This window comes from Phyllobates terribilis, unplaced genomic scaffold (assembly GCF_046119375.1).
Source record: "Phyllobates terribilis strain yellow unplaced genomic scaffold, ASM4611937v1 Scaffold_1__5_contigs__length_1240528914, whole genome shotgun sequence".
NCBI classification, from domain to species: domain Eukaryota; kingdom Metazoa; phylum Chordata; class Amphibia; order Anura; family Dendrobatidae; genus Phyllobates; species Phyllobates terribilis.
The window spans coordinates 5,376,376-5,404,146 of NW_027362761.1; the positions used below are offsets into that span (position 1 = coordinate 5,376,376).

The 27,771-nt window shown below is 45.5% G+C and overlaps 1 protein-coding gene across 1 annotated transcript in view; it reads left to right on the forward strand.

The window, feature by feature from the left end:
• PTPRS (protein tyrosine phosphatase receptor type S) overlaps nt 1-27,771 on the forward strand; it is a 600,332-nt gene that overhangs the window by 511,446 nt on the left and 61,115 nt on the right. The window contains exons 23-24 of the mRNA XM_073652674.1: nt 5,274-5,371; nt 21,852-21,975. Of these exons, the coding sequence (XP_073508775.1) occupies nt 5,274-5,371; nt 21,852-21,975 (222 nt within the window). The remainder of the gene's footprint in view (nt 1-5,273; nt 5,372-21,851; nt 21,976-27,771) is intronic.

Below are 27,771 nucleotides of genomic sequence, written 5' to 3' on the forward strand. Positions count from 1 at the left end.
AGGAGCACGCTGATTATGCCTTTCACCCCTGGCCACAGCATAGATGGGGCACTCTCGACACCAAACCTCGATGTCAGCTCTCATGTTGATCCAATAGAACCATCGTCTGATAGTGGCCTCTGTCTTTTAGATTCCAAAGTGACCAGATTAGTTAAGGTACATGTCCATAACCATTTTAGTGTCTCTTCTGGGAACCACCACTTGGAAGAGTCTCTCATAAGTTACTGGATCCAAAGTTGTTCTATGCAATAGGCCCTGCTGGAGGAAGAGCAGTTTTCTCTGTTGCCAGAGATGTCCCAGCTCTACATCACCTCTTTTTCTTCAGATTCATTCTGGCACCCGCCCACTGGAAAAGTAATCCAGTAGTTCTCCAGTGACTCTGCTGTTGGCCTGGAGATTCTTCCAGAGCTCCTTTTCAACGTCAGACAGATGATCGTCTGGCTTGGAAGCACTAATAGTCCTAGGAATCTGCTGTCTAATCTGCAGGGCTTCCTGCCTGGCAAACCGGGTTTAAAAAGCGGGCATCTCCACATCTTCCGACTGATCATCCGGGGATTTAAGTTCTGGCAGAACAGGCAGCCTGGACCGGGCATTGGCATTATCATTGGCCTTGCCGGCCCGGTATCTTATACTAAATCTGAAGTTGGCCAATTTAGAGGCACATCTTTGCTCCAGAGCTCCCAGATGGGCTGAATTTAGATGCGCCAACACGTTGTTATCCGTGTGTATGGTGAAGGGTATAGTCCTTAAATTTCTCAGTTACTGCCCAGACCAGGGCCAGGAATTCCAGCTTGAAGGAGCTATAGTACTGATCATTTTGCTTGGGTTCTCTTAGTGAGCGATTGGCATAGGCAATAACCCTTTCAGTTCCAGTCTGCATTTGGGAAAGCACTGCTCCTAAGCCTTTTTTGCTGGCAAGGGTAAACTGCAACCTGGATACCCCAGCACCGGTGGCTCAGACAGCTTCTCGTTCAGTAACTGGAATGCGGCTTGTCTGTCACCAGTCCAATCCACCAGGTTTCTGGCAGTCTTTGGGCTGTCCCTTTAGGAGCTCTTGGAGAGGACCCGCTATGTTGGCAAATTTTAGGATAAATCTACGATAGTAACTGGCAAATCCCAGGAAACTCTTCACTTCCTTGACCGTGGCAAGAGCAGGCCAGTCTCTCACTGCAGCTATCTTGTCTGGGTCCGGCTCGACTCTGACAGCGCTCACAATGTGGCCCAAATACTTCACTTGAGGCTTCAGAAGGAAGCACTTGGAAGGTTTTATCTTCAACCCATGTTGGGCCAGGGTCCGAAACACTTCCGCCAGATGTTGCAGATGTTCCTCATATGTCCTGGAGTACACTATTATATCGTCCAGGTATAGAAGAACTATTTCAAAATTCCAGCGTCCAAGACACCTCTCCATCAGTCTCTGAAACGTTCTTGTAGCATTGCACAGTTGAACGCCATATAGTTGAATTTGAAGAGGCCCATTGGTATTGTGAATGCAGTTTTCTCTGTCTTCAGGGGCCATTGGAACTTGCCAGTGGCTGCTAGTCAGGTCTAAAGTGAAGAAGCAGGCCGCAGCCCCTAAACCTTTGAGAGACTCCTCTATCCGAGGCAAAGGATAGGCATCTTTATGCATGATATTGTTGATTGTGCGATAGTCCACGCACAACCGTATGGTCCCATCTTTCTTCATTAGAACAAGGGGGGCGGCCCACGGACTGTGGCTATCCCTGAACACATTTGTTGTCTTCATGTCCTGGACCATTTTCTTCACCTGCTGGTAAATGGCAGGGGGTACCGGCCTGTACCTTTCCTTGATGGGGATGGTATGCTGGATTACACTGGTCTGCCCATAGGCCATGGGGTATTGGCTGAAAGTTTGTTGGTGCTGTTTGGCTACCTCTAGTACTCCTTGGATCTGTTATCTAGAGTGGTATCATTGCCAATGTTCAATGAGGCCCACCATGGAGGCGAGGCAGGATCTTCAGTTGCATTCTCTGCTAAAGTTGCTTGTTGTGAAGCCATAAGAGAGGTTTCCAGGAGATCATCTTGGTGGAAATTATACAGGCTGGCTACAGTATAATATTTCTTCAGGTCCACCGGTTGGTCCCCTAGATTGATCAGATGAATGGGTACTTGCCCTCTGGACATTGTAATTAGGCTTCTTGCTGCTAGGACAGGTAGTTCATTCCTCATCGAGAGGTTCTACAGGGCCTCTTATCCTTGTCCCCGCACTCCCATGCAGACTCTACACCACCCCAGAGTCTCTGTTCCAGGTTGTAACCGGACAAGTTGGGCATCCTTGATGCGGGGGCGTTGGTAAACTTCTGTTGAGCCGCCAACACCTGCGTGGTTTCATGGATAGCCTTCTGAGAGTCTCTGGGTACATTTGGCAGGGTCTGTCATAGGACTTACAGCACCTACGGTATAGCAGTTTCAGAGAACATTAGTGCCTAGAATCACAGGAAAGTTGTCATTTTCTGGAACTTGGATCACTACTGCCCCTGGCTGTGAGAGTTTGGCCTCTCCAATCTGAAGCGTGGGTTCCCAGTAGCTGCTTAAGGCTATTGACTTTCCATTGATGGCTATGATGTGGAGCCAGGTCTTTGGAGGTTGTCAGTTAGGCTCCTTTTTGGCACTGTTCAAATGCCATTTGTCGGATAGTGGTCACTTGAGACCTGGTGTCAATCAAGGCAGGGAAACTCACTCCATTAATACTGACTTAAACCATGGGGCGAGACATCCAGGCTGGATCTAGGGGACTTAAGGTCTCTCCTACTGAGGGGTGTCCCGCTGCTTCAGGGGATAATTTCTTAACTGCCAGTAATCCTCTTCTTGGTGCCCACGTTAGCGGCAGTATCTGCATTCTAGTCTTTGGGGACTCTTGTACCAGGTATCTGAAGACCTCTCTAGGGGTCGGCGTCTGTTCTCTCATGATTCTGATGGTAGCCATTCCCGTTCTAATTTTGGAGAATATTCTATTTCCCGCCTAGAGGGGCACTTCAGTTGCTCCAATCACTCCATCACCTTTTTCAGGTTTCCAGTGAGATGAGAGACTTGACTGGCCAGGGTGGCTTCATCTTCTGAAGGTGGGACCTGGGCTCCTTGCTCAGCAATATGACTTGAAGGGGAAAAACTCTGAGGCAGGCTTAACCCTTACATCTTCTTGGGTCTCAGACTGCGGCTTCTCCCCAAAGACCAGTATGGCCAGTTCTTTGAATTTCAGGAAAGAGGTACCCAGATGCTGGACGGACAGCATTTTTAGTTGACACGTCAGAGTCTTGTCCAACACACCTTCTATGAATTGTTTTGAAGAGTCTGATCTTGACCCTCAGCCTCTTGAGAGTCCACATGGATGATGGCCCTCAAGGCTTCCTGAAGTGACAGGGTAAAGTCTCTGAGGGACGCTTGGGGTTTTTCCCTCTTTCCGTAGAAATGCATCTTTAGCTCTGAAGCGGTCCTTTATTCAAAAGTGACCTTCAGTCTCTCCACGATATGATCTATGGTTTGGCGTTCAGACCGAGGACTTGACCTCCCGAAGTGCTCCTTCACTTTCTGCTCTTCAGCGACAGGGTATAGTTTGAAGGTAGCCTGCATTCTCTCTCTGAACTCTCTGTAGGTGTGAGGCACTTCTTCATAGCGGAGAAGCCAGGGGCCCCAAAGTAAAATGGCATGGTCAGAGGCATGATACAGCTGATTGCTGTGGCTGCTGAGGATGGACTAGCATTCACTGGGGTACTAGATAAACTTCTCCGTGACCGCATCAATTGGGTTGCTGATGAGTCCTCCTGTTCCAGAGTGTAGCTATCTTCATTGAGAGAGATTGCTTTTGATATCCTGCACCAGACCATATGGATCAATTTGAGCTAACTCAAAATTTTGTGAGGCGTTGCTATGGGCAACCGCAGGGAACTGGGAGCATAACCCCTTTACAAATTACAGCGGCAACTTGCTTTTGTAAAGTGGGCTATACCAGAGGACAAATAAAGGTTCAGACATTCTCCCTCCTCACCTTTGGTTTCCCCAGCAGGCCTCTGTAGCACGATATTCCCAGCTCCAAGGATTCAGGAACAGCAGTGGTGCATAGGAAACTGCAAAATGTCGGACGACCCTGGTGCGTGCTGAAGGCAAATAAAGTTCTTTTAAAACAGGACCGGGTTAATTCAGTCCAAGGTGAAAATAAGGCACAGAAGTAAAAATCCTGTTCGAGATGCCAGAAATTTCACCTGTAATGTACTAGAGTAATAGTACAGTCTGTTGCCGACCCTTATACCACCACCTGCTGGTCTCCAGTGGTATGACAGAGTAACAATTTACTTTTCATATGACACCGAGCAATACCAGGCATTCATAGGAGTCTGTTGAATAATTTATGCTCTGATGCATAAATTATTCCACAAACTCCTAGGAATGCAGAAATGTTTGTAATGGCCCCTTTTGGGTAATTACACCTGCGCATGCTAAGCTGAAGTCAGGCTTGCACATGCTGGGGGACCTTCAACTCAGACTATGTGACTATTCCCTGATTAGCTCTACCCAGATGACTAGTATAATCCTAACTTGTTTTCTTAAACCATGTGATATCTCATACTGTTTGTGTAAAAGCATGATACTAAAGCCCGTAAAAAGTTGTGAGTTGTAGGTTTTGCATTGGGTTTACGGCTTTGGACTAGTAGGCAGATTTAACTGCTTTTTGTTTCTGAATCCATGATTATGGACTCCTTATTTCAAAACTACTATTACAGTACTACTAGGATTCAAATTAAATCAATCTTAGAAATCCATCACATGGCTAAAAATACATTTATTTATTATTTTACTCATTTAAATAGCACCATGATATTCCGCAGCGCTTTACAGACATCATCATCACTGTTCCCATTGGGGCTCACATTCTAAATTCCCTATCAGTAAGTCTTTAAATATTATTAGTTTTCTTTTCTGCTCATTTTTAAATTCATTTTTATTTTATGCTCTTTAATTAAATAAATCTGGTGATCATGCTATGCTGCTTTATTAAATATGTAATATCTGTGTTTTTGAAGTTCCCTCATTCTTTGGCCTCTAACCTTCAACCATAGTGTTTGCAGCATATCACTTATCAAATGAAAATTTAGATCTCTATTTTCTTTCTAGGTAAAATTTCGAGCCCTGCTTTCTGATCTGATCTAACCTGTGTCCTTTCATTGCAGATCTCACATTTAATGAGGTTTCTTATTTTTATAATTTTCATTGTTTACATTAATATGTTCATATTGGTCTTTTTTATCTCTTTTTAGGCATGCTTAATCATCCCCCAATACCTATTGCAGATCTTTCCGAACACACGGAACACCTTAAGGCCAATGATAATTTAAAACTATCTCAGGAGTATGAGGTAAGAGTTAGGTTTGTGAATCTTTATGTGGTTCTTATAGTGGATCTTTTATCTACTGTCAGCTATTATACTTTCCCCAATGCTGTTTCTGACTGTCCTATTAATTTCCTGCATTCCAACCAGAAACTGGTGCCTCAGTGCCCACATTCTTAGTAACTTTGGTAGTTTCAGAGGTTAGATTCTCACTTTTCATACTTTTTTGACATTTCTAATTGATAGGTCCTCTTTAAAGGGCTTTTAATAACTATTTTTTATTACATTTTGGACCTATCACCTTCACACATTCTATGGTATATTGCAGTAAGGAGACTGTAGATATAAATAAACTACTTTTTGAAGAATAATGATTATCATTACATGAATTATGATATGAGAAAATCAGTTTATGGGAGCCACCATCTTGGGATTGGCAGCTCAGCGTGCTGTGTTCTAATGAGACACGTCCCCAGGTTGGGACCATCAGTTGTGTTGTGCAGAAGTCTGGTGGATACACAGCTGATAGTCCTACTGAATAGACTGTTAGCTGCTTTTTTTTTGCCATAATACAAATTCTAACAGTCTATTCAGTAGGACTATCACCTGTGTATCCACCAGACTTCTGCACAACACAACTGATGGTCCCAACCCCATTTATAAGGCAAGAAATACTACTTATTAAACCTGACAGGGCACACCTGTGAAGTGAAGACCATTTCCGGTGACTACCTCTTGAAGCTCATGAAGAGAATGCCAAGAGTGTGCAAAGCAGTCATCAAAGCAAAAGGTGGCTACTTTGAAGAACCTAGAATATAAGACATATTTTCAGTTGTTTCACACTTTTTTGTTAAGTATATAATTCCACATGTGTTAATTCATAGTTTTGATGCCTTCAGTGTGAATGTACAATTTTCATAGTCATGGAAATACAGAAAAATCTTTAAATGAGGTGTGTCCAAACTGGTCTGTACTGGACACACACACCCACACCCACACCCACACCCCACCTCCCCCCATATCCAGGAACTGCAAATAAATAAGCCTCCTCTTGTCTGGCACATAGCTTCTTTCAGTAGGTAGTTTCTGTTTCCCACAGTTCTCCTCTCAGCCCTGCTTGCTGTCACACAGTGGGGGAGGGGCACCATCACTACCCCAGAGGCTGCAGGAGTGTTCAGAAGAGCTGAACTTCAGTGCTGGACAGTGTGTGGGGAGAATAGGCAGCCCACAGCAAAAACATGTGCAGGGATTTACCACAGAAATAGGAAGTGGAAGGAGGAAGCCAAGGGCAGCACTCCAGCTCACTGCCTGGTGAGTTATGGAGGGAGTTACAGGACCTCGGCAGGCCCAGAGCTGATTGTGCTGTAGCAGCAGATGCAGAGCAGGATCACTGGGTTACTGCTGACTCACTGGCAGGATAGTTACCAATGTATACAGCAGCCCAGATCCTGCTCTGCATCTCCTCTTACCCCTAACTGAGCTTCTCTAGTATCATTTACAGAGCGCAGACTGGCAGATTGCTGATCACTTTCCCTTGGTGCAATGCATCATGGGAGAGTGACCTCAGCACAGCAGAGGAGCTTGGGGAATCCCCTGGAGGTGACTTCAGTTGAAGTCGGCTCAGTTTAATGAGAGGCTTGTGCCAAGAAAGGAAGTTTTTCTCCCACTTGGTATATACCTTGATTATAATTTTTTTGTCAAATAATTGATAGTTTTACTTGTGCTTTTAAATAAAATACTAATAAATTTAGTGATAGGTTTGCTTTAAAGTTAAAATCCACACAAATGTTAACAGTAATTAGTAGCAGTTGACCTAAATCTGTTATTTACCATGTCAGGTATGTTAATTTATTTAATTCTGTACCAGGTCTATTAATTCTGTTAATCAAATTTAAGTTTTCAAGTAACACTTTTATGCCCAAAGATGACAAAAGTATTTTCGAAGTGATTCCTTTATTGGCTAACCAGAACAAAATATGTATTTGCAAGCTTTCAGAGCACAGAGGCTTTTTCTTCAGGCAGGTTTACAAATGAATTAATAAGACAAGAACACAATCATTAAGAGATATTACAGCAGGACATTTGTTCATGAGGTGGAAATTAGGAATTTTGTTACAAATGGAGATGCAGTGGGAATTTTCTCTTAGTTATCTGGAAACTGTCTGGTGGAGGTGTGAATTGTATCCATGTAGTGAGTCATAAATCCAGGTGTTAAATTGAGTCCTATTGTCAAAGAATTGAACATCCTTAGTTTGAATTCCAAAATTCTTCTTTCTCTGTTGTCCTTAAAGTGACCTTTTAGTATTAAGACTTTTAAATCTGTCATACAGTGTCCAGGTCCAGAGACGTGTTTTACGACAGGTGTGTCCAGTCCATTTCTGACTATGTGTCTGTGAAGATTCATCCTTGTTTGTAGTTTTTGCATGGTTTCTCAAATGTAGATACTTCCAGGACACTTTGTACATTGTATCATGTACACCACATTGGAGTGTGAGAGCAGGATTTGTATTTTATCTATCTTGATGTTATTTTGTATATTTTATCCTGCTTTCCAAGATGGACTTTGAGCCAGTATGTGTGTGTGAGATAAGGAGTCTTAGGAATGTCTTTGTGTAATGGACTCAGAGAAAATATAGGAAAGTGGAAGAAACTAAACCTAAGTGACAGACCCGCCTAGACTCCGCTGATATGTGTAGACAGAAATACCTTTAGCCAATGAGGTGTGTATGCTAATACCAGTACATATTTAGAGATAAGCTGAGCCAATTATATTGCTACAATGAATGTCCAAGAAATGACTATATATATGAGTGACCTATGATTTAATAAAAAGAGATCTACCCTGATGCTCATTGTATCAGCGTGGCTCTTCCGTGCACGTATTTGGATTTTACATTTTAATTTGGAACAGGCACAAAGTCTCAGAATGTCCCACATTGTGGCAACAACTGGAGGATATACATTAAAAGAAATCCATGAATCTTATAGTTCTGATTTGTGTTTGATATGCAGACTGTATTTGTTGTTAATATGTGAGTACAAATTTTCCATTTTTTATTGTTACATGGGAATGTGCCCATCACTTATGGTAATGAGAGGACTCTTCTGACAAGGAGATTCTTTAAGTTAGGGGGCTGTTTGTAGGAGAGAAGTGGTAGTTCTATGAATATTTCTTACAGTTTGTGGTCTCTGTGGAATATGGGTTGGAGATCAGCACCAATTTTCCTTAGGATGCTAATGTGGGGGTTGTATGTGACCACAAGAGGCACCCTGTTTTTGTCCTCCCTCTGTCTGTAATCCAGGAGGCTGCTTCTTGGGATCTTTGTAGCTCTGTGGATCTGTTCATCTATTACCAGTGGATGGTATCCTTGTAGGAATGTATTCCTCAGTGATAGCAGCTGTAGTTTTCTGTCCTTACTGTCTGAACAGATTAGAATGTACCTCAGAGCTTGACTGTTGATGGCTGCACAAATCCACCTGTTATCTTTTTGTCATGAACAGCTCTCTGCTGCCCCCTATTGTCCTGAAAATTACGAGATTGACCAACGACTAATGGAGGAGGCCACAGGCTGTTTCCACTAATAGGCTGGAATGAAGAACTGCGGTTGTGGGTTGTAATAATCACCTAGGCAGGTTAACAATGCAACAATATTTTATTCCCTACATCCATGGTTTTACAACAATTTCAGGTAAAATGGCCAAAATACAATGCTCTAAGTCCGCAGGTTCCCAAACTGGGATCTATAGTACCACTGCCCCCATACCAAGCGATACTCACTGCCTCCCTACTTTTGGTTGACCCACAGATTTCGTATCTCCAGCTAGTATAGTCTGTAGCGACAGTCCACACTCCTCCAGACGATGGATAACACGACCGAAGCCCATGTATCGAGCAGCAATAGTCCTTAAGAAAGTTCATCAAATCCAGATGACAGATCCCAAAATTGTAGCATGTGTGTCCAGCCCAGCCGGCAACCAAATTCCATAGGCCATGCATCTATGGCTCCACGACTTCAGCCTAGATCCTCTCCCAACTCCCTCACGAAAACATGTGGCTTCTACCTCCCTCCCTGGGATCAGCCCCCTGAATTGGCAGAAGTGTTAGCATCCTCTCCATTAAACATTTGCTTTTAGTTTAAAGAATTAAGAACATTCCAGAAGCCCATCACCTGGAATTGCATGTGAGACTTCCTGTGGTGATGGCGTCCCTGAGTCTACTATCCCCATCCACACAATGGGACTAGTGGCGGGGAGAACAGTGGCTTAAGGTCCCTGAGACACGAACGGGATTAATGGAATGTTTCCTTTACATTTACCTTTAACAATCTCCTGGCTGGCCTTATGAATACATAAGATTCAACCAGCATGTCTTCCTCTGCTTACAGTCACTGAATGAAACTTTGATTCCTGAGGCTGAACTGACAAGCAAGTGAATGTCTATTAAAAGACAGCAATAAGATTGACATAGCCGGTGCTCCGTGCTGGAAAAAGTCTGCATCCCTTAGATCTGCGAATTCCACTCTATGTTCATTGGTCCAATAGTCTTTAGAACAAGGAAAGATCCTCACAGCCGGTTCTTGGGAAACTAACAGTAAGCGTATGGTATATACACCACCGATTCCGAATCAATATGTGTATGTGGAATATGTGTATATACCCACGGTATAGTCACTGCCAACTCCATGATAACCCAAGAAAGATCATTAGCTGCCACCACTAATCGTTTTCCGGCCGATTGGATGGCGTTTCAGCCAGCGTATGGCTTCAGGGGTGCAGTTTACAGAACAAAAGGAACATAACTAATACATTTTATATTTAATTCAGAACGATAGGAAGTGTTTTATAAAAATATACAAAAGATTTTACGAAGGGGACAAAACAATTCAGCATATACAATGACATAAAATAAACAGGATTAATAAAAGAAACTTACTATGCCGATCACAGAGATGATTCAGCATAGAAGATGAATCCATTTGATTGAAAACGTCCGTAAACTTGGATCCTGCCTACACTGATATGTATCTTCCGACATAGAACACAGATCATAATTCGCCATGACCTTTTATCAGCGCCTAAGTTACACCCACACACCTGCCCTTGATGACTCATAGCAGGGTTGGTCAGGGGATGTGGCTTCAATGTCAGAAAATTATGATATTCCCTACTTTAACAATATCTTTGCTCCTGACGCTTACAAACATTTGACATGGCTGTTGTCAGAAATCTGATCGCTATTTATTTAAGGCTTATAGGTAGGGGTTACAGCTCTGAAAAAATATGCATATTCTTCCTCGATTAGTCCTGAAATTGGAGATGTATGTCCCATCAGTATCGGATCTATACTAACCCCAATATTCATAATTTTCCACTGGTGCCTCAGTGTCTGGTTGCAGGTATAACATTACCCCTGGAGGGAGCAAAAGTTTAATTTCAACTCAGGATATATTTCCTGGGGACAAAAGAGACTCTTCCACTTCTCGAACTATGCATAAACACATGTCCCTTTTGTTATCTGACCCTCAGAAAAGATCTTTCCTGTCTAATTACCTGTACTCTGTAGGGAGTCTTGGCTTCAAAAGCAATTATAATTAGATTTGTAATTTCCCAACTATACGTAATTTCCTCTGTCAACTGGGCAATTCTATTTCAAAGAGACATAGAATGTCAACTCTTTTTTCCTACTGAAAATTCTGTGTGAGAGAGGGGGGGGGGGTGACCCCTTACTGGAGAGGCCTATGAATCTTCATATTTTCTATGACACCTCCCCCTTTTTGACGTTGCATGGGAAACTGATTTACAGTTATTTTCCCAAGCCTACCTCCTCGGCATCCCTTCCTGGAATTCACAGTACCCTCTTCTTCTGGGATTCGAGATAGGCTTCTCCGAGAGGTCACTCAGCGCCACCAGACACATCTAAAACTCCTAGCTAGAGGTAGCCAGAAGTGACACAAAGGCACCAACCTTATAGGAACCCTCCGTTACCTGCTTTGGGTCAGTAACTTGTTCCGTTATCCCGCTGACTGAAGAGGGTCCACGCGGCAGTGCGTTACCGGCGTTCTCTCTGGCTGTGGGTGACAGTGGCTAGGTAGGCTGTCTCCCCGGGGAATAACGTTTCCCTATTTGTCTGATAGGCTGAGGACCGAACTTTCGCACCACCCTGACCGATTGTGGGACATACTTTCCCACCCTCCAGTCAGGCTAGGGATAAGACCTTCCCTGCCTCCCTTGTTACCTGTGCGAATTATGGGACAGCTACCACTGTCTATGTCATTGTCTGTCATGACACTGGTCAGCTGCACGTGACCACCTTCCTTATGATCCCTGTGCTTCTCCCATTCTCCCCTGTTACCTCAGGAGCCTTGCTAATCATGGGGCAGCTACTACCAACCATGTCACCATCCGTCGTGACACTGGTCAGCTGCACGGGACCACCTGCTTAATGATCCCCGTGTCTGTCCCCATCGCTCTTAGCACTTATGCTGGCTACTTTTAGGGGATCCTCAGCAACATCACCCTGCAGAGTGACTTGGCTGAGTTCTCCCTTACCACAGAGCACATTTTTATTTTCCATAACATTCATATTACTGACAGTTGCATCACATAACATCAGATCTGGGAGGGTTGTCAGGCATATATTGGGCAACCAACCGTCCCAGATCAGTTCCCAATAAAACATTTGTGGGGAGATTCTTGGACACCCCCACTTCCCTTATCCCCTTCCCCAAACCTCAATCCAGGAAAATCCAGGTCATTGGTAAGGGATGGCAAGCACCCCCAAACCCAGCCACAGTCAAGGTCTTCCCATGGATGAGTTCTTCGGTAACACAAACTCAGGGCGGATGAGGGTTTGTTCTGCACTGGTGTCCTTGAGCCTAACAGTAACAGTGTTGTCCACAGTAACCGGTTGCAGATTTTCACGTTCCCTTCAAACCGCCCCACTCACAAAAAGAATAGCAGCACTAGACCCCTGGGCCTCAGATGTGTGGGGTTCATCTTCTGCCTCTCCAGGCAGAGAAGGCTGATGTGACCAGTTCGGTCGCAGGTATAGCATCGGCAGGGTAGGACGGGTGCTGGAAGATGGAGCAGGACCTCCTGAAGATAGACTGGCAGGGGCACTGGTGGTGGTTGTCGGCTTACCCCCTTTCCAGCTGGCGACAGCTGATTTCCGCACCTCAGTTGTATCATTGGTCTCATAAGTGTCTGCAGTCTGTGCTGCTTTAGCTGCCTCCTTTGGCTCCTGTTCCAGCATGAACTGCCTCACCTCCACAGGGCAAAGCTGAAGAAACTGGTCCTTCACCATCAGATCCTTCAGATCCTTGATGGTGGTGACTGACAGTCCTTGGATTCACTGCTCAAAGTTGGTTTTGAGCCCGTCCACCACATCACTATAGCTGTCATTTGGTCCACGCTGGAGGACCCGGAACTGTTGTTGTACACCTCAGGAGTCAACTGGTACTTTTTTTTTTATCAGGGCCTGCTTAATGGCCTCATAGTCTCCGTCTTGGTCTCGAGGGAGAGAGGTGAACGCCTCCAGAGCTTTTCCTTGCAGCCCTGTGGTTAAATATCAGGCCCACTGGTCCGCAGGCAGCTGGTACTGTCTGCAGGCCTTTTCAAACACCCACATAAATATTTCAGAGTACCCGTGTCACGCTGTCTCTGTATACTGGAGGTAGGGGGCCTAAGCTGACCCTAAGCTGGGGCCCTGACTAATCCCTCAACCTGGAGGTACTGTTAAAGGTCCAGAGGTCCAGGCCGCCAGCGTAACCCCTACCTCCTGAGGATCCCTGCACCTAAGTAATCTAGTCCTGAGAAGGACCCCGATCACAACAAAAGGGGACAAGTAATAATATGCCCGCACACAGTACTTAGACGAACGAGACAGTACAAGGGAAAAACCAAAACCACCTTGCATACAAAAACTACACAACTACAACAGAGGGAACACCAACAGGAAAGGAGATAAATGATAAAGCGAGGAAGGGAAAAAACTCTCCGAATACACTTATCTCTGAAACTCCAAATACCACGATCCGCTCTGTTAGTCTGCATGAAATGCTTTCACCGACACTTCCCTAACAGACCAGCAGGCATTTGAAGGAGTCTCACTACAGCAGCATTGATTGCAGCTGGGCGAGGCAGGACCTCGTCTAGCACAGAGAGAGAGAGAATTAACTCCCTCACTGCCGAAAAACACAAAGCACCAAAAAGTCAGCTGCGAGAAGTCAGGCTGTGTAATCGTGACGATCTTCGTGGCGACACACCCGTGACAGTACCCCCCCTTCTACGAGGGGCCTCCGGACCCTCAGGGCCAGGTTTATCCGGGTGAGTCGTGTGGAAGGCCCGAACTAATCGGTCTGCGTTAATATCCGACGCAGGAACCCACATCCTCTCCTCAGGACCATACCCTTTCCAATGAACCAGGTACTGAAGGGACCGGCGATTAAAGCGTGAATCGATGACCCTCGATACCTGGAACTCCAAGTTACCCTTGACCACCACTGGAGGGGGAGGTAAAGGTGACGGTACCACCGGCGCCACATACCTCTTAAGCAACGATCTGTGGAACACGTTGTGAATTTTAAACGTAGGGGGGAGGTCAAGACGGAATGCCACCGGATTAATAATAGAACTGATTCTGTACGGCCCGATGAACCTGGGACCCAGTTTCCAGGAGGGAACCTTAAGTTTTATATTCCTGGTAGACACCCATACCCGATCGTTCACACTTAGGTCCGGACCAGACACTCTCCTCCTATCAGCCATACGTTTGTATCGGTTCCCCATAGTATTCAGATTCTTCAGCACCCCTCTCCATACTGAAGCGAGTGATGAGGAAAATCGTTCCTCCTCAGGAACCCCCGAAGAGCCCCCCCTACTGAAAGTACAAAACTGGGGGTGAAAACCATATGCCCCAAAAAACGGGGACTTACCAGTGGACTCGCTCCGCCTATTATTAAGAGCAAACTCTGCCAGAGGTAAGAAAGAAGCCCAGTCCTCCTGGTTCTCTGACACAAAACACCGGAGATATGTCTCCAAGCTCTGGTTCATACGTTCCGTCTGAGGATGAAAAGCCGATGAGAACGACAAATGCATACCCCGCCGTGCACAAAACGCCTTCCAGAACTTGGACACAAACTGAGACCCCCGATCAGACACCACCTCGGAGGGTACCCCGTGAAGCCTCACAATCTCCCCAATGAACACCTGCGCAAGAGTTTTAGCATTAGGGAGAGCCGGAAGAGCGATAAAATGTGCCATCTTGCTGAACCTGTCCACTACAACGAGTATGACCGTTTTACCCGAAGACGGAGGGAGGTCCGTAATAAAGTCCATAGACAGATGAGTCCAAGGACGCTCCGGGATCTTCAAAGGTAAGAGGGCCCCAGACGGACGGGTATGTGAGGTCTTAGAGCGCGCACAAACCCCACAGGACGCGACAAAAGTTACCACCTCCTTATGTAAGTTAGGCCACCAAAACCGACGCGAGAGGAGATCCACAGTTGCTCTACTCCCCGAGTGTCCTGCAAAAACTGAGTTATGGTGTGCCTCGATCACCTTTTGTCGCAACTGATCTGGAACAAACAGTCTCCCCGGAGGTCCAACAGGGGCGTACCCCTGAGCCTCCAACTTAGAGAACCATTTGGCGCCCACGATCTGATTAAAGAGATCGGGAATAAGTGGGAGCGGATACGGATCTCGGACCGTAATCCGATTAAGTTCACGGAAATCCAGGCAAGGGCGTAGGCCTCCATCTTTCTTCTTAACAAAGAAGAACCCTGCAGCCACCGGTGAAGATGAAGGTCTAATATGCCCCTTAGCCAGACTTTCTGAAATATAATCCTTCATGGCCTGCCTCTCAGGACCAGAAAGGTTATACAACCTAGCTTTAGGTAACTTGGCCTCAGGGAGCAGTTTTACAGAACAGTTATACTCGCGATGAGGAGGTAGTTCCTGACACCCTTTCTCCGAGAATACATCCTCAAAGTCCGCCAGAAATGGAGGTAAGACCCAAGGAGTAACCGCACCGATGACCGTGTTCATGCAGTTTTTATTACAGAATTTACTCCATTGGCTTATCTCTCTGGTTTGCCAATTAATAACCGGGTTATGCTTAGTTAACCAAGGAAGGCCCAACACTATAGGAGTGGGAAGACCCTCCAACACGTAGCAAGACAACAGTTCTTAATGTATCGCCCCCACTTGAAGTTTTACGTCATGCACAGCTTGCAAAAAACTTCCCTGACCGAGAGGCCTGGCATCGATCGAGAATATGGGGATGGGTTTAGCCAACTCACTCAATCGCATACCTTGAACCCGGGCAAACCGAGCATCAACCAGATTAGCCCCGGCCCCACTATCCAGAAGAACAGATATCCTCTCAGTTCTCGTACCCACCACCACCTCCGCCGGTACGAGAAACTGAGACGAACCTAGGGACGAAATACCTACTCCCAGATTGCCGTCCACCACACAACCTGGGATCAACAGTTTTCCGACGACTCTTCACTCTGCAAGGGACGGGATGGACACCCCCCAATAAAATGTCCCTTTCTCCCGCAGAAGAAACACCTTCCTGTCTTATGGCGCACCACCGGTCCCCTCCCCCAAAATGATGTCCCTCCTAATTGCATAGGCTCCTCTGGACTGACCAGGGGAACCACCATATGAGGGGACCTTGTAGGAGGTGGAGTCATCACAGGGGGTAGAGTTATCCCGCACCTCTCCCGAAGCCGTCTGTCAACGCGAATAGCAAGGGCCATAGCGGCTTCCAGTGACGCGGGAGAGTCATACTGTGCCAACACATCCTGTAATTTGTCGGATAAACCTTGACAAAACTGGCTCCTAAGAGCAGGGTCAATCCACTGGGTGTCCGTGGCCCACCTACGTAACTCCGAACAGAATTCCTCTGCCGGACGATCTCCCTGCTGGATCCTACGTAACTTAGACTCAGCAAGGGAGATCCGATCTGGGTCATCATATACAAGACCCAGAGCAGCGAAAAACCTATCCACTGACTGGAGAGCCGGGGAGCCCGGGGGAAGAGAGAACGCCCAAGATTGTGGGTCCCCTTGTAGGAGCGAGATGACAATTCCCACCCTTTGTTCTTCACTCCCCGATGACCGAGGCCGCAGCCGAAAGTACAACTTGCATGCCTCCCGGAAAACAAAAAACTTGTCCCGCCCCCCAGTGAACCTGTCAGGGAGAGCTACTTTAGGTTCTGGTCCGGCTTGCTCCTGAGGATACAAAACCTTGGACCTAACGTCCGCCAGCTCCATGGACAAACTCTGCAACTGCCGAGCTAGACCGGCTACTGGATCCATGGTAGCTGGAGAAAAACTAAGTGGTCGGTGAAAATGTCACGCTGTCTCTGTATACTGGAGGTAGGGGGCCTAAGCTAACCCTAAGCTGGGGCCCTGACTAATCCCTCAACCTGGAGGTACTGTTAAAGGTACAGAGGTCCAGGCCGCCAGCGTAACCCCTACCTCCTGAGGATCCCTGCACCTAAGTAATCTAGTCCTGAGAAGGACCCCGATCACAACAAAAGGGGACAAGTAATAATATGCCCACACACAGTACTTAGACGAACGAGACAGTACAAGGGAAAAACCAAAACCACCTTGCATACAAAAACTACACAACTACAACAGAGGGAACACCAACAGGAAAGGAGATAAATGATAAAGCGAGGAAGGGAAAAAACTCTCCGAATACACTTATCTCTGAAACTCCAAATACCACGTTCCGCTCTGTTAGTCTGCATGAAATGCTTTCACCGACACTTCCCTAACAGACCAGCAGGCATTTGAAGGAGTCTCACTACAGCAGCATTGATTGCAGCTGGGCGAGGCAGGACCTCGTCTAGCACAGAGAGAGAGAGAATTAACTCCCTCACTGCCGAAAAACACAAAGCACCAAAAAGTCAGCTGCGAGAAGTCAGGCTGTGTAATCGTGACGATCTTCGTGGCGACACACCCGTGACAACCCGTCCTTATCCATAACAGGAAAATGCTCAGGATGGGGTTTAGAGGTGGAGACATTACTAGACTCACTGTTCTATGGGGTGGATGTCTCATTTTGGATTCGTGCTAACGCCAGCTGGTACTCTCGCTCCCTCCACTCGGCCTGGGCTGTCGCTCAGCTTGACGCTAGTCTCTTAGCCTCTCGGTAGGCTCTCTCAACCTCTCTGTACTGCTGAATCAGGTTCAGACGTCCCTCACAATCGTCTGCATCGAGTTGCTGCAAGGCCATCTGCAGGTGGGGGTCCACACTACCCTGGGTGCAGGTAAGGCTGGCATTCACAGGGTGACCGACTTGCTCTGCGTCATATTGCAGCAGTCCAGCAATCATCCTACAGAGGGCAAGAAGAACCTCCTTCTTCTGCTGGTTATACCAGACCTCATCAAGTGTAGCCATAATTGTCAAACAAAAGATAGGGCAGAAAAAACAAGAGAATGGGGAGGGATGTAACTGCTACATGTACAGTATTGTCCCAGATAGAAAATAATAAGAGTCTGATTCCTCAAAACTTTGCACAGAATTCCTTTCAAGAAAAGTGCAAATTATCAGTGACAGGAATGATTGCTTAATCCAGCCACTGATGTTCTGTAACATCCTAACAATCTTGCCAATCTTCAAAGTTAAAATTGCTATCACTTAGAATGGGTGATGATTGTATAGGCACCCATAGGTATTAGACCAGAGGCATAGCTAGGGGTTCAGCTCAGGGAGGGGGAACATCTGAGTTCCCTATACACAGCAAGATGCCCACACTGTATGATGGCCTCATAGTAGCCCCCACACTGTATAGGCCGCCACACTATTACGCCCCCATACTGTATGATGGCCCCGCACTGACTGATGCCCCTACAATAGTCTCCACACTGTATGATGGCCCCCACAGTAGCCCTGGTTCCTACACTATATGATGCTCCCACATTAGTCCCTAAAATCTATGTCAGTCTCCACAGTAGTCCACACACTATATGCTCTTGTCTTATTAATTAATTTATAAACCTGCATGAAGAAGGGGCCTCTGTGCTCTGAAAGCTTGCACATATATATATGTTGTTCTGGTTAGCCAATAAAGAATACTTTTGTCATCTTTGGGCACAAAAATATTTACATCGATTTTTCTGGCTAACACGGTACTACAATATAATTTTTTATTGTACATCAAGTAACGTTTTAAAGTATAGATCTTTAAAGGGGTTGTCCCGACTTAGGACAAAAGTCATCAGTCACTCTGTGACTGCGGACTACTGAATCCCCGGTATTGCCGATGTGAGCGGGCGGTCACCGCATGTATGCGATTTGCCGATTTAGATGTGTTTGGCTTGTTTCATTGGAAGTGCACTGAGAGATGACTAATGAGTCAAGTCATAATGTGATCACAAGTATGCAAATCGCATACATGTAGTCACGTAGAGTGAATGCTGACTTATGTCTCAATCCCGGACTACCCCTTTAAAGGGAATCTGTAAAATTTTCATGCTGCCCAAAACAGGCTCCCTCATTATAAGCATCTATGTTAAACGCTTCACTGATTTGGGAGAAAACTTGGGTTGGGACAAGGTAATTAAGAAGACCAGTCACAGAAAAGGGTTCCCACCCTGCTCAGCTAGACTGACAGGTCTCCCCCTATGTACAAATAGTTAAGGAACTGTCAAACAAATAAAGCAAGACAGTGAGAAGAAGCTGGAGGAGACCTGCTTCTGTGACTAGTCTTCCCTGTCATCTCATCCCTAGCCATAGACTTTCGACTGTTTTCTTTGAAATGCTGCAGCATTTCCGACTAAAGCATGGATATTTGTAATGACAGAGCAGCATGAATGGTATGAGAGGTTTCCTAATCTGTGATTGTTCAACTGATAAGACCTTCACTAATCCTTATCTTAGATTCTTCAAAGTTAAAATTGGTGTCACTTAGAATGGGTGATGATTGTAAAGGCACCCATAGATATTAGACTAAAGACATAGCTAGGGGTTCAGCTCAGGTGGAAGGGGGACATCTGAGTGTTCTATACACAGGAAGATGCCCACACTGTATTATGGCCACATAGTAGCCCTCACACTGTATGATGGCCGCCGCCACACTATATTATGCCCCCACACTGTATGATGCCCCCACAATAGTCTTCACATTGTATTATAACCCCCACACTGTTGATGCCCCCACAATAGTGTCTACACTGTATGACGGTGTCACAGGTTTACCGCGACAGAGAGGAGCCAAAAGACCGCAGCATCTGATTCTTCCCACTCCTGCACTCATTAGAAGCCTTTCGCCTTCATATTAAATGGTGCAGGTTTCTTTCAGCAGTGCAGGGGTTAAACTGCTCAGTTCTGAGCTCCTGGAAGCTTACTTTCATCTAGCCTCTCAGCTGTCCAGTGTTAGCCACTCCCCGCTCCTATATATACTGGGCTCTGGCTTGGAGTCATTGTTAGAGCTAGCATTTGCTGCATGGCTAATGGAGGGAGAGGACTACTTATGAGAAGGAGAGTTGGAGGAACTATTTGTGACAGTTGTTTGGTTTGTATGCATGGAAATTCCTTATTCCTTCTCCATTTTGGTTTATCCCCCTACCTTCACACCCCAGTGCATTCCTCTATTATATGTGAGTGAATATTTTGTGTGCCTGGAGTTTTCTGTTAACCCTTGTCTGTGTTGCCTTGTTTGTCGGGTTGGTGTACTACGGTGCACAGTAGTGCCCCTCTTCCCCAGGTGGGGGAGGTGAACTCACGGAGGGCTTACTCAGGAGTTAGGGTAAGGGCGGAGGCCCGGGCATCCTAACCTTCAGAGGTATCCCGGGGAATAGGGCGAGCTGGGGCGCCCCCTAGTGTTAGGGACTGGGTAGGAGCCCCTGATCCCTAGTCACCCGACATATGAGTCGTGACAGATGGCCCCCACGGTAGCCCTCACACTGGACACATGGTTCCTACACTGTATGATGCTCCCACATTAGTCCCCAAAATGCATGTCGGACCCCACAGTTGTCTATACACTGTATGATGGCCCCCATAGTAGCCCTCACACTGTATTATGACCTGACACTGTATGGTGCCCCCACAGTAGCCCTCACACTGTATGATTATTCCTACACTCTATGATGGCCCCACATTAGTTCCCAAACTGTATGATGGACCCCACAGTAGTCCTCACACTGTATTATGGCCCACCATAGTAGCCCTCACATTGTATGATGCCCCCATACTATGTGATGCCCCCACAGTAGTCCTAACACTGTATGATACTACCACACTGTATGATGGCCCCAATAGCAGCCTTCATACTTTTTGATGGTCTCCACAGTAGACCCCACAATGTATGATGGCCGCTACAGACACCCCCACATTATGTGATGGTCTCCCACAGCAGCCCCTACGTTGTATGATACCCCCACAGTCCCCTCACAAGTACCATTAAAATAAAAATATCACATACTCATCTAACTCTAGATCTTGGCAAGTCTATAGGTGGACCATCGTGCCAGGACACGCACAGGGCTTCAACGTCCTGAGAGGATGACATCATCACATCGCTCCTCCTATGACTTGTTTAGTGCATCACCTGGTCCTTCTGCTGGCTGTAGGTCACTTTAGAATGAGAAGCGGCAGTGCAGGGAAACCATGTCTCACTGCTCTGCCGCAGAGATTAACTGTTCTGTGGGTGCGCCCCTCTGAGTTAGGGCCCAGGGCTACCACCCCCCTCTGCTTCCCCAGTAGCTATGCTACTGCATTAGACTAAAGTTAGTCAAACTCAACGTTCAGCTGACAGTCAAATGTGTATGGGTGCCTCCCGACTCTTCCCCAACATGATGGAGAGAAAAATCCAACCAGTTGGATTTCTAACAGCCAATCCTTTTGTTCTTGTGAGAAAAGTTGCTTCCAGAGTAGCCTGGTGGCTCTCTCATAGAAAACACAGGAACGCTTTGTGTATGGGGCAGTTGAAGAATATAGCTGTCTGACGAAAGTTGTCTAATGTGTTTGGTGGCTTTAAGTGGAAGTCAAATCAAACACTGAATATGCAGATAGTGTTTCTCAGTATCTTGTCTAATGTCTGTCAGGAATCCCTTTCCACTTCAAGAACTTTACTCAGACAGCGGATATACGAAGATTATATGGGAGATTTACGAAACTGTCTAAAAAAACCCTGATATTTTAGTTGCCCTAAATAATAACAATGCCACTTGCATTTAATATTCTGCTCTTGGAATTTGAAATATGTGCTGTGATTGACTGCTATGAGCAACAGACCCGTTTTTTTTTTTACAAGACAGTCCTACCCCCATGTATCTTGTATCTAAGAAATTTTGAACCTATTGAACTCCCATGATCTGTGTATTGCCTGAGAATAAACCTATTTCATTGTGCTGACCTACTGAATTGTTTCCAACCCATTAATCTACTATATACTGCCATCAAGTAATTAGACAACATGGAAGATATTTCATTGTAGAAATGATTGCACATTCATAGTTAGTTACCATTTGATTTTTTTTTTCAGTCAATTGATCCTGGTCAGCAGTTTACTTGGGAGCACTCAAATCTTGAAGTCAACAAACCCAAAAACCGCTATGCTAATGTGATTGCCTATGATCACTCTCGTGTCATTCTCATGCCTGTTGAAGGTACAAAACTGCATAAACCCACTTAAATAATTTTGTATGAAATTATTAACATACCGCAAAGTATATTCTTTTGTCTGGTTTCTCTAAAGTCTCTATCTCCAAATGGAAAAATTTGTCGTCTTGGTTCTCAGGTATATAAATGCTCTAGGTTATAATTTCTAATACATAAAGCATCAAATAGTGCACTCTGCACAAAATATTAATTTGCTGTGTTTTTATTTAAATGAGTTGTCCAGTCTCACTCTGTGTGACTGCAGACTTATGAATCTCCCCAGTGGACGCACTGTGCACTGCAAGGATTTGCCGGTTTCTTAGATAGGACACAGCAGGGGCACATTTATAAGATTCTCAGCACAGGGACATTTTATTTAAACACATCCAGTTGTGGAATTGTGGAAGTTATTATTATTCTAAGATCTATTGATTTAAAATTAACTTTTGTTAGTGGGAAAACCCCTTTAAGTCAAATGTGTGAAAACTACTACTATAACCAACTTTATTAGTATGTGTGCATAAAGAAGGCAATTACAGTGGTGTGAAAAAGTGTTTGCCCCTTTCTGAATTCTTATTCTTTTGCATGTTTTGTCAAACTTAAATGTTTCAGATCACAAAACAAATTTAAATATTAGACAAATATAACACAAACAGTAAGTAAACACAAAATGCAGATTTAAAATGAAGGTCTTTATTATTAAGGGGAAAAGAAATATAAACATACAGGGTCCTGTGTTAAAAATTGATTGCCCCCTCCCCCTTAAAATATATATTAACTGTGCTTTATCACATCTTTGGGAAGCTGAGTTCAATTTCCCTAGCCACACACAGGCCTGATTACTGCCACACCTGTTCTCAATCAGGAAATCACTTAAGTAGGACCTGCCTGACAAAGTGAAGTAGAGCAAAAGATCCTCAAAAGCTAGACATCATGCTGCGATCCAAAGAAATTCAGGAACAAATGAGAAACAAAGTAATTTAGATCTATCAGTCTGGAAAAGGTTTTATTGGCATTTATAAAGCTTTGGGACTCCAGCTAACCACAATGAGAGGCATTATTAGCAAATGGCAAAAACATGAAACAGTGGTGAATTTTCCCAGGAGTGGCCGACCGACCAAAATTACCCCAAGAGCTCAGCGACGATTCATCCAAGAGGCCACAAAAGACCCCACAACAACATCCAAAGAACTGCAGGCCTCATTTGTTTCAGTTAAGGTCAGTGTTCATGACTCCACCATAAGAAAGAGACTGGGCAAAAATGGCATGCATGACAGAGTTCCAAGACTAAAACCACTGCTGAGCAAGAAGGACATAAAGGCTCGTCTCAGTTTTGCCAGAAAACATCTTGATGATCACCACGACTTTTGGGAGAATACTCTATGGACTGACTAGACAAAAGTTGGAACTTTTTGGAAGATGTATGTCCCATTACATGTGGCGTAGAAGTAACACAGCATTTCAGAAAAGGAGCATCATACCAACAGTAAAATATGGTGTTAATAGTTTGATGGTCTTGGGCTGTTTTGCTTCTTCAGGAGCTGGAAGACTTGTTGTGGTAAATGGAACCATGAATTCTGCTGTCTACCAAAAATTCCTGAAGGAGAATGTCCGGCCATCTATGTGTGACCTCAAGCTGAAGTGAGCTTGGGTTATGCAGCAGGACAATGATCCAAAACACACCAGCAAGTCCACCTTCGAATGGCTTAAGAAAAACAAAATTAAGACTTTGGAGTGGCCTAGTCAAATTCCTGACCTTAATCCAATTGAGATGTTGTGGCATGACCTTAAAAAGGTGGTTCATGCTCGGAAACCCTCCAATGTGGCTGAATTACAACAATTCTGCAAAGATGAGCTGCCAAAATTCCTCCAGAGCGTTGTTAAAGACTCATTGCCAGTTATCGCAAACGCTTGATTGCAGTTGTTGCTGCTAAGGGAGGCCCAACCAGTTATTAGGTTTAGGGGGCAATCACTTTTTCACACAGGGTCCTGTAGGTTTGGATTTCTTTTTCCCTTAATAATAAAGACCTTCTTTTAAAAACTGCATTTTGTGTTTACTTGTGTTATCTTTGTCTAATATTTAAATTTGTTTTGTGATCTGAAACATTTAAGTGTGACTAACATGCAAAAGAATAAGAAATCAGGAAGGGGGCAAACACTTTTTCACACCACTGTAGTTATTTTTTGGTTAAATAAACAAACTGTGCTTTACTCAATCTCCCTGGTTCAGCGCTGAGTCTCCGCTGCTGCTCCAAGTGTCTTTCATTGTCTGCAGCGCTGACATCACGTTGAATTTAGCGCCCGAATAGACGGCATGAGCTATCTGCAGTGCTACCAACTTGATGTGAGCGCTGCCGACAATATCAGACAGTGTGAAGACTCAGCACTAAACTCGTGGAAGATGGGTAAAGCACAGTTTGTTTTTAATTTTTAAACAAACTGTGCCTGGGCACAGGGGTTTTCTAAAACTGGAAAAAACCCTTTAACATCCTGCCCATTCCACCAGGAACAGGCGTCAGCGTTTCTACACAGCTGTGGTCTTTCTGCTATTGCTGGGATCTGACCTTCCTCCAGTCACAGTACCCCAAAGAATGTGCATGGCAAAATGCAGGCCTAATATTTGGTAACATCATGGCCAAGCAAATATTTGGTATCACCATGCTCTTGAGAGAGAGAACAATTTTTGGGGGTTATTTTGACCACTCAATGGTTTGGCAGCGTATAATTGCTTGAAATTAACAAGTTGAATTTTTTTTAACATTTTATGTTGAATTTTAGCAAAAAGTAGAAAAAACCTGAATAAATGTCTCATCAAAATTTGTATTTCATAAAGCATCCTAATCACCTATGTAATGATGTCTTAGTGCATAGAAATACTCGCTGTCTTCCCCTTTTTTCATCGCTCTTCCAATCCCAAGCGACCGTTCCTTCTCAATCCCGGCTCTCACTGGGACTATTATCTGGTGTGGAGCAACTTCCTTCAGTGTAAGACTATGGAGCCTCACAAGGAATCGCCATAGACTTGCATTGAGAAAGTGACTTCTGGTTCACAACTATGTCCCTGTGTGAGCTGATTAGTTTTCTAGCAGGTCACATGAGCCAGAGAGGTCCAGAGTGGTGCTGGTAACCATAGTAAATAGCGACCGGTAAGTATTTTAATGCACTTACACATCATGGCATAGGTGATTAGGATGCTTTTTTTAAATACAAATTTAGATGGGACATGTTGCTTGAGGGCCAAATTACAAATGATACCCATATGTATGTACATTAGGTGTTTAGTAACGCAAATGTTGTGCTTGAGAAAGGTTTATTCTACATTTATGCTATTGTTTAGCGGTGTGCTCATGAAGAACAAATATGAGATAAGCCCTTTTTAGGGCCCAGAATGCATGTTGGAGTAACCCATGTAATGCAGCGACTTGCTGGCTTTACGGTAATGGTCCAGGATGTGTTTTACCTGACCATGTACCCTCCCCCTCAGGTGACTGGTCACATGACTGTGACATAGCACAGGTCCTGCGCGCACAGAATGTCTGTCTGATCACATGACTGTGACATCAGCAAGGTCCTGTCTGTGTGTGTGTGTGGTGTGTGTGCTACAGGATATAAAAACCCTGTTAATTTGAGACAGGTGTGTGAGAGGCGTGAGGCCTGTTCCCGTGTGTGTGGGACAACGTTCTTGTGAGGCCGAGTGAAGCCTGGCAGCCTGAAAGGCCGAGACTGGATCCTGTGAGTGGATGCTAGTGGCCTTGGAAGGCAGAGGCTTGCTGAAGATTCCTGAAAGGCACAGGCTGGATATTGTGAGTGTGAAAGACATACCAGTAGCCTTCGAGGGACGATGGCTAGAGACCCCCACCTGGGAAGCCGCAAAGCCACAGTGGTGGCAAATCAGATGGACTGCAACAACTGAACCCGGCAAAGGTAATACACTTTGTTATATGGACACTTATATGGACATTGCTAAAGTATTACCTTGCTGAAGGCTGTAACCTGGGCCAATTGGGCCTGTCTGCTACTTGAGAGACTCCCGGTGTTTGAAGTGTGTAAACATGCCGGTGATAAACTAAGAAGGACTGTGTGATATGCGGTTTATGATGATATAATAAACTGCTGTATTGAGAAAATACCGGAAGGACATTGCACGCGTACTTAATTTACCCGGTGCAGCGAGTATCCCCAGTATGATGACTAGCGCTGCCTTACATATGGTGGAGAATGCGGGCAACTGCAGCCCGGTTGCTAGCGGCAACGACAACCCGGTTGCTAGGGGCAACTGCAGCCCGGTTGCTAGGGGCAACGGCACAGGACGACAAGTGTGGATTAAAGCATCTGGCTGCAACTCGGTGGGGTTGCGAAGATTGTCGTCGCACTCAAATCCGGTTTTGCTGTGGCTCGGCGGCGACACGAAAATTTTCGGAGAGAGCGGTGTAAAGTGTCTAGTGTGTACCGTGATGTCCATAGATGGTGCAGTATCTCCAGACGGAATGGAGAAGGAGTTAGATGACCGTGTGCAATCGCTCTTCGGCATAATGGAGTTTCCTGAAGAAATGCAGGAGCAGATAATGATGGCTGTGAAGGGAGCAGCCGATGAGTCTGAAGCTGTTGAGCGATTGAAATGCCTGTGGGAGTCGCAGCAGCAGGCTTTGGAGAAACAACAACAGGACTCGCAGCAGGCATTTGAGAAACAACAGCAGGTATGGGAGAAACTACAACAGGACTCGCAGCAGGCATTTGAGAAACTACAACAGGACTCGCAGCAGGCATTTGAGAAACAACAGCAGGTATGGAAGAAACGACAAGAGGTCGTGGTGCAGGAAGGGCAGGAGCTGTTGGCCCGTTACAGAGAGGCGGCAGCGGACCATTCCTTGAACTCTCCGGGGGCGCCCTTGTTGTCCCAGAGTGCCCGGGGAGGTGGTAAGAGCTGTTGTGAACTGAGTCCTAAGACTATTGTTGATTTTTCTTGTAAAAATTCCCCCGCCGGTGTGGTTGTTAAAAAGGGGGCGAAGTCAAAAGAAGGGGCGGTTGTTCAAAACAGCGTGGAGGATAGAAAATCAAAAAAAATTACTGGTGGTGGGTTGGTACCTCCTAAAAATGACAATGTGACCGTTGATAACGGGGTAGCTCCAGTAGAAGGGGGTGACGTCAAAGTGGGAGGTGACCTGTTAGTCCACAACACCATGGGGAGTGACACAGACCCCGTAGCTGACGGTGACACTACAAAAGTAGTAGGAGAGGTCAGTCAGGAGGGGCTAGATGAGGTGAGAAGGTCCCCATCTCGTGGACGGCGGAAGGGCCACAAAAAGGTTGCTCCTGTAGTCTTCGCTGAAGGAGAAAATAAGGAAAATGTAGTACTGTGTGCCTTTGTTTCAAGTGTGGATCCTTCCTTAGCGGTAGAAGAGGAGGTGGCCAGTGACCAAGAGCTGGAGCCTATCAGGCAGCAGTGTCAGGGTAACGTGCAGCATCTATGGGAAAACCTGGAGAACGTGTCCTCAGACCAGCGGAGCCTGGAGTCTGAACAGCAGAAATTAAACCAGGTTGTGAGGAACTTGCAGCGAGAACTGGAGGAAAACAGCAAGGAAGTCAACAATTGGAAGGAAAAGTTCCAGAGAAATAAAGAGGAGGTTTTTCAGTTGGAGCTTGACAAAGCGGAGTTTGAAGATGAGCTGTGCGAGTTGAAAGATAGGTTCTCCCTGGTACACGTAGAGCTGATACAAGTGAAGCAAAGGCTGGATGAGGGACTACACCAGAGGGATAGAGAGCTGTCTGCCTTAAAAGAGGCGCTGCAGGTTAAAGTGTCTGGA